The sequence below is a fragment of the Pinus tabuliformis genome, chromosome 4_2 (genome assembly GCF_031772625.1).
Source record: "Pinus tabuliformis cultivar Carrire ecotype Pingquan chromosome 4_2, CPIR1, whole genome shotgun sequence".
Taxonomy (NCBI): domain Eukaryota; kingdom Viridiplantae; phylum Streptophyta; class Pinopsida; order Pinales; family Pinaceae; genus Pinus; species Pinus tabuliformis.
The window spans coordinates 913515735-913523390 of NC_142304.1; the positions used below are offsets into that span (position 1 = coordinate 913515735).

The following is a 7656-nucleotide window of genomic DNA, read 5'->3' on the forward strand; positions in this document are numbered from 1 at the left end:
TTAAATTTTTGACTAAGTGTTTTATCTGGATTGCAGACTGACATAAAAACAGTTAAATTTTTTACCGCGCCCATATCCTTGTTCATCCAATTGCCAAATATTCAGAAAATCGGCCATCAGATAACCTCCAGGATATGGTCGTGGATGCTATTTTCCAGGCATTACATGCATACAACAAGAAGTCTTTACACCGGCTGGCGGGCTGAAATGAATGGCAGATAGAGAAGATAACGTTTGATGATCCTGAAGGGGCAATGCAGAAAATATTATGTTGACTTAGCCTGAGCATATTCACACTGATAGAGATACATACGATTTGACATAATCTTTAAATGTTCAAATGAGTCATGAAAATAATTGAATTATTTTAAATAAGAATTATCGCTGTCTTTAATGAACTGTCCATATATATAAAAGCATTTCGAGGCCTATTAGAAGTGCACTCGAGAAATATATATGTATGGACACACACCGTTTAAATGTTCAAATGAGTTATAAAAATAATTGAATTATTTTAAATAAGAATTATCGCTGTCTTTAATGAACTGTCCATATATATGAAAGCATTTCGAGGCCTATTAGAAGTGCACTCGAGAAATATATATGTATAGACACACAGCGTTTTCTTCTTAATTGAAGTGAGGTTGGGTGTATTTCCATAACAATGTCTTCCCTGACGAAGTCCATGCAATTTGTGGTTAATTTATTCACTACCCATGTAATTATATCTCTGATTATCACCTCACTTCAGCTGAATTGTAAGGCAGCACCTGCAAATGCCAGAGTGGAGTCCTTTCCAGGATATCATGGCAATAATAGTTATGAGATATATACTGGGTAAGTGTCATATCTATCCAAGGTAAAGTATATTTATTCATGAATAAAGTCCATGTTCAAATGTAACAATAGTTGAAAGTAACAAATTCAAAGTGCCAGATCTTTCACTGGAAAGAATATTTATTCATTAACACAGTCATGTTCAAAAATAGCATGCATGAATTTGCTCCTGTTTGTAAATAAACAATTAGCTGTGTATTTATGCAAAGATTAAGAACATAACCAAAGAGTTCATAGCTTGTAGAATGCATGCTTATATGACAAAGAAAGACAGAAAAACATAAAAGATATACAGATCTCTAATTGTTATGCACAGACTGTGAATATGTTTGGACAGAGTTAGTTTAATTTCTCTGGATACTTGATAAATTTGGTAACAATTGAAGCTAAAAAATATTAGAGTCAAAATTGTTGCATGGAGAGTTCAAAATATGTAAAAGAGTAGGAGCGAAAATTGTTATATGGAGTGCTTAAAGATGTGATTCTACCACTCTTATATTCTATTGGATGACCAATTAACTGCATGAAAGTCTTTGTGTTTTCTTCATATTCATGCAGGTATGTGACAGTTAGTGAGGCCAATGGAAGAGAACTTTTCTACTATTTTGTGAAGTCAGAAAGTAATCCAGCAAATGATCCACTTCTTCTTTGGCTTGAGGGAGGTCCTGGTTGCACCGGTTTCACTGGATTTGTCTATGAGATTGGTCAGCTATGGGAATTCTTGCTCTTATTGTCTGTTTCAATGCTCAAAGTTGCTATTTACTGAATGAATTTTGATCTTGTACATATTAAGTTTTCAAATTGTGTAATCTGGCCATGGGAACGGCTTGTTCAAATGGCTAACTGTAAGCTCACTTTTACCCATGTTGTTGGAATTGGCACCCAAAACCGAGTCAACTGCTGTTATAATTAGGCTTATGCAATACTAAGATATCATTGTAAACCAAAGAATAACGGAAATCGATAAATTATGGATTTCATCGAAACATTACCTATTCAATGTTCAGCATTGATCGTGAAAAGATAATGCACCTGCCAGACTTGCAAGGCTAGGCAGGGTGGGAGGCTATTTTGATGCAATCCTTGTTTAGAGAAGAACAGAACATAATAGTGATTTTTAGAAATTTGTAAAATAAAATGATAGAGATCTTCTAATATTTATCCCAAAGTTTTTCTCCTATTGCAGGTCCAATGAGTTTTGATCTCAGTAACAATTCTGGGAGTTTGCCCACGCTCATCCCCAATCCACACTCTTGGACTAAGGTTGGCGTTCAAGGCTCCTGCCTCTGCCACTATGGTTATGATGAAATGTTTCCAATTAGGGCACCAAATTTTTCTTTCCTCTTTCAAACATTCGTCAAGTGAGCATACTAGATTATGTCACTGATAAAGCATCTCTGTTATCAACTTTTAAATTGTTTCTCATCCAACTTTGACTTAACTTGGATGCCATTGAATGTGCAAATTTTTATTGTAATGGATTAACCTTGAATGGTTTTGCACATGTAGGTCTCCAACATTCTTTTTCTTGATTCTCCAGTTGGGACTGGTTTTTCTTACTCCAATACAGCTACAGATTACATGACTGGAGATTTTAAGGCTGCTTCAGATATACATACTTTCCTCATAAAGGTTTTCAGTTCTATCACGCTACAAAAAAATATTTTACAAGTGTATAGATTTTTGTGAATCTCAGTACAGTTTATAACCTTGGATGCAGTGGTTTGAAGCATTCCCTGAGTTTCTATCTAATCCATTTTATGTCGGAGGGGAATCTTATTGTGGTATTAATATTCCAATGGTGGTACAGGAAATAGTAAATGGTAAAGCACACACGACCCATGTTTTGTTATTCAGTTGACTTCTTGGATTCTCTGTTTTTGGAATAGGCTGGGATTTCTTTATGGCAGCAGGAGTCCTATAAGTTGATTTGAGGTTGCATTTCAGGAAAACATATGTTCTAGACATTGTATTTTTCTTAATACAATTTGCTTTATGATTGATACTTTGATGCTTGACCGTTGCAACCTCTTTTTCTTTTCTATGACAGGAAATGAAGCAGGTATTAAACCAACCTTGAACATTAAGGTCAAAACTCTTTGCTAATAATTGAAATTCATAGCTTTCTTGATTCAGGCCTCTCCAAAATATGTTGGTGACTATGAACAGCGTTATGTTCGTTAGGAATTTTACTAGATGGTCTCATGGTCTGACTTCTTGCATGGCTAGTTTTTCAGGGTTATCTGGTTGGAAATGGGGACGCAGATGAAGTATTTGACAACTCACAGGTGCCTTTTGCACATGGAAAGGGACTTATTTCTGACGAATTATACCAGGTGTGTACCCTGCAACGTTAAAATAAGAGACCATGAAATCATAGGCACAATTTATATATTCTCCATAGACAGATGCTAGTTCCAGGGATGCCATTCAAATCCTAGTTACGAGTTGTTTACTCTAATGTTTAGAGAATGTAAATCAGTTGGCGTTTCAGCAGCTGTTCGATATAGAACTTCTACATACTTATGTTTCTGCAGGCAGTAAAGGAGGCTTGCAATAGTAGCTATTTGTATTCCACCAATGCTTCTTGTGAATCAAACCTATTAGAAGTGTCGAAGGTAATCCTTGTAGTCCTTTTCCTAACTTCTATCACAACAGTTGATTTTGCTAAATTCAGGACTTAACATTATTCCTTGCAAATTAGTCCTGATTTGGTCTTTTGAAAAACAGGTTTTGATGGGAATCAACCATGGCAATATTCTTGAACCCCTTTGTTACCCCCTTTCTGAGAAGCCGGAAAGCATACGTAGTCAAAAACTCCTAACCAAGAGGTACGAAAAATTAGAAATAATTGATCAGGTTGTTGGATCAAGGAGCAGAATCTCTAGTCTGGCGGTTCGTCCACAACATGCTTACCAGGATAGGCAATGCCCTGCTGTGGTAAAGTGCTATAGGTCCTCTGCTCCTCACGCTATGTACTCGAAACTTGTTTTATTTGCAGTATAGCAAATTTGCGTTCAGTATTTTCTTTTACGCTTTTGACAACCGACATATCCAATAAAAGAGGAGGACGTCCTTTGTATGTGTTGTGTATATCAGGCTTTCCAACTGGATTTAAGAAGGAAATTATTAAATTCACAATTTTTTTGCTTGTTTTCCAGTGAAGGACAGTAAAAGTTTTGGATTTGGATTTTGATTTTGTAAAGTTAAATATTGGCATCCGACTTTTTCCTTCTTGTAATAGTTAATGTTTTTGTGTAAAGTTACCTATTTCATTCAACTTTTTTCGATAATTGCATTTCTTATAGTTGAAATCTTTCATATTGCAAAACAGGACAAATATTATCTTTCCGACGTTTGGGCAAATATTCCGCAGGTCAGAAAAGCGATCCATGCTCAATCGGTATCCACTTTAACCTAGTCCTTGCTAATTACTATCCTTCCTGTCCTCCTGTCTTTTCACGTGCTTAGAATGGCAGGAAACTGATTTAGTTTGAATAATGCCATTTATACTGCTCTGGCTTTTGAAGTTATTGCTTACTAAAAGTTTCAGTGTTTGTTTTGATCCAGAAGTCATTTCATGTATATATATATATATATTCTTATCGACAAAGATGTCATGAATTTACAACTAAAATAAATAGATCTATATCCAAAAGTCTTATATCTATATATATATATATATAAAATTTTGAATGTTATGAATTTATAACTAAACTATATATATATATATATTAATTTAGCAGTTGTCTATAATGCAATTTTTTGAATGTCTTTCTGGTGGGTTTTTTTGGTCAAATTCTGGCAGCAATTTATTGGAATCACAAGTTTGATACATAGTTTCTGCACAATCAAAGCGTCCCAGGGGTTTTCCAGGCTGCTGAATCCAAATATGTAGTTAAAAAACCATTTTAAATGCAACAAATCAAGATTTAACCTCAATTTAACCTCAACTTCTTCCGCGGGATTCTGTCACCGGAATCTCCAAAAAGTCGCATTATAAACAACTCCATTAATTTATACATATATATTAGTATTGAGCAATCTCTATTTGTATAGACCAATTTCAAAACAATTAGTAATACAAAATTCTATTTTTTAATTTTTTACTGTAAATTATTATATTTTAGAGTGGTCATAGTTTTTGGCACATATTTATGCTTTGTAACTTCAAAAAGGTATTATTATAGATCTATATTAACATTGATCTACCAAATGTTTATAGAGATAAATATGTGGTTAATGTAGCCTATGGATGTGGTTAATGTAACTTCATTGATGTGGTTAATGGTTAATTGCTAATATAGCCCATATCTAAGAAGATTAGAAATAAAAACTTCTATACACAGAATTTTCAATTATTATTGTGACAACTATCATGCCTTTTATTGCTATTCCATAATCACTCACATTGTAACCTTCTGATGTTAAAATTTATATTTATTTGTTCCAGGAAAAAATGAGAAAGTTTATGGGGATGTTAATTTATCTTATTTTTATGCAGGAAGAGATAACTGGAAAGTGGGTAAGGTGCACACACGCCTTTAAATATGACTATCAGGTTTCGAGTGTAATTGAATATCATCGCAATCTTACCCAAAAGGGCTATCGAGCTTTAATCTACAGGTTCTTTCATACGAATATAGTTTAAGTATCTATGCTAGTATTCATATTTTGTTATGACTTTGAATAAGGCTTATGGAGGTAGAATTATCGTGCATGATCTTTAAAGTGTCTACCATCGTATTCAACTGGCTTTCTTGTCATGACAGTGGTGATCAGGATATGGTTGTACCATTCGTTGGAACCGAAGCATGGATCAGATCATTGAACTATGCAATACTTGATGATTGGAGGTCTTGGTGGGTGGACGAACAAGTTGCAGGGTAAGGCGAGGAGCTCATACTCTTACAACTTCATTCAAAACTTAACTGTATATTTTATATTTTTGAAAAGGATATAACATGTTTCTTCAGAAAAGAACCCTCCTCTACCTTATGCTTTAAATATCTAACCTTCACTACTTTATCGTTCAGTAATAGGGACACTTGTTTAAAGAAAGAGACAAAAGAGACATTGATGTTGGATCCATTTTGTGTGCAGATACACGAGGTTATATGAGAACAACTTAACCTTTGCGACAGTCAAGGTAAAAATTCGAAACTTTTGCCATATCATTTGATGTTTTAAGAAATTTGATGAAATATTTTTTCTCCTCGTTTTGATTCACATTATAGAAGAAAATGGAGGATGATCGATCCATTTTATGTGTGGAATAGCTAATAATTTGCACAACATTTTGTAGGGAGCTGGACACACAGTTCCAGAATACAAGCCTAGACAAGCATTTGTGATCTTCCAGAGATGGATCTCAGAAGAACGTTTGTAAATTGAGAACATCAATTTGAATAGTGTTTTGCATTATTCTTCAGTTTTCTCTTATATCTTTGTGTTATTTTTATTTTTATTTCTTTACAAACTTTGCAGGAATGTTATCAAAAACTTTTCTATCTGTAACTCAAATAAGTTTGATTGTAAAGTGCAACTAGATGTTTCTAAAGAGAAATGTCAAAGCTAGGTCATTGCTAATTATATGTACCTTTAGCTAAATAAGAATGAAGAATTCAGAGATTCATAAGCATGTTTCCCACATGAAGTTACTAAATAAGAATGAAGAATTCAGAAATTCATAAGCACGTTTCCCACATCAAGTTACTAGGTTGTGTCTTTTTTCAACTCATCAAGAAAAATAATTCACAAACTCATAATCACCTACAAATAATATAATGTCTAATATGCATTATATATTAGTGCAGGTTCATTTTCCTTTTGATTTATATGTTTATAATTATCAAACTGATTTATAAGTTTATGATGATGATGATGATGGTTAACGTCTGCTGAAACCAAATAATGATCTATCGGACCTAAAAAGACAAATTATTTATTTTGATTTAAGATTTTATTCCTATGCTCAAAAAGCTTGGAGATAAGCCTCCCGATTTCACTATAATTTTGGCATTGTAAAAGGCTAGGAAGGTCAGTATTGTAACAAAGGTTGTGAAATTGAGATCTAATGTGATTGTATGCAGGGCACTCTAAGAGGAAGTGGTTTTCATCCTCGATGCTCCTATTCTCACAAATATGACAGATCCTTTCTATCCATGGGGTTTTAGGAACTGCCCAACGGCCAGTTTCACTATGGAGATCATGAGAATTCGTTCTAATCTTTGCTATATTAATTTTCTTCTTTGAGCTAGTTAAAATAGAGAGATACTTTTGATCTTCAAGGGTGGGGTTGATGACCCTCTTATAATAACTTAATTTTCTTTTAGACGCTAAATCTTTCTCACACGACAATTTTTCTTTGAACTTAGAAGTAACAATATCTTTAATGTTATTTATGTTTTGCAAAGCATCATTCTCATTGATCTCCCAATAGTTTAACCAGGCCCTTGTGTCCTTATGCCATCCTCGGTTAAGCCTTAGGTGGTTTTGGCTGGAATTTAAAGCTAGCTTAGGAAGTCTATGATTGTCTATGTTATTGAGCTTGTGCTTGTGCTTGTACATCAGAAACCTGAGCATAGCTAGGCTCTCAATAGGAGAAAGACCTACTTCTATAAGGAGAATAGGATAGGGTGTATTACTTTTAATTTTTAGGTTATAAATTATAAAACGCTTCTGGATTTGCTCAATCTTTCTCCATTATTATTTAATCAAAGTCATTTTTCCTCCAATATTATTTATATTAAAATAGTTTTTACATCAAGAAATTATTCATTTAGATTTATTATAAATTCAGAATTAAAATAAAATTAA

General features: G+C 33.7%; 1 protein-coding gene across 1 annotated transcript; it reads left to right on the plus strand.

Annotated features, from left to right (window-relative positions):
- The first annotated feature begins 648 nt into the window (after positions 1 to 648).
- Positions 649 to 6422, plus strand: LOC149172635 (serine carboxypeptidase 1-like). Its single transcript, XM_089427762.1, has 14 exons — positions 649 to 837; positions 1396 to 1541; positions 2024 to 2100; positions 2347 to 2469; positions 2558 to 2660; positions 2888 to 2925; positions 3075 to 3173; positions 3375 to 3455; positions 3568 to 3777; positions 4172 to 4240; positions 5342 to 5463; positions 5610 to 5723; positions 5941 to 5986; positions 6143 to 6422. The coding sequence occupies exons 1-14, from the start codon at positions 665 to 667 to the stop codon at positions 6224 to 6226; spliced, it is 1485 nt and encodes a 494-aa protein (XP_089283888.1). The 5' UTR covers positions 649 to 664; the 3' UTR covers positions 6227 to 6422.
- The last annotated feature ends 1234 nt before the right edge of the window (positions 6423 to 7656 follow it).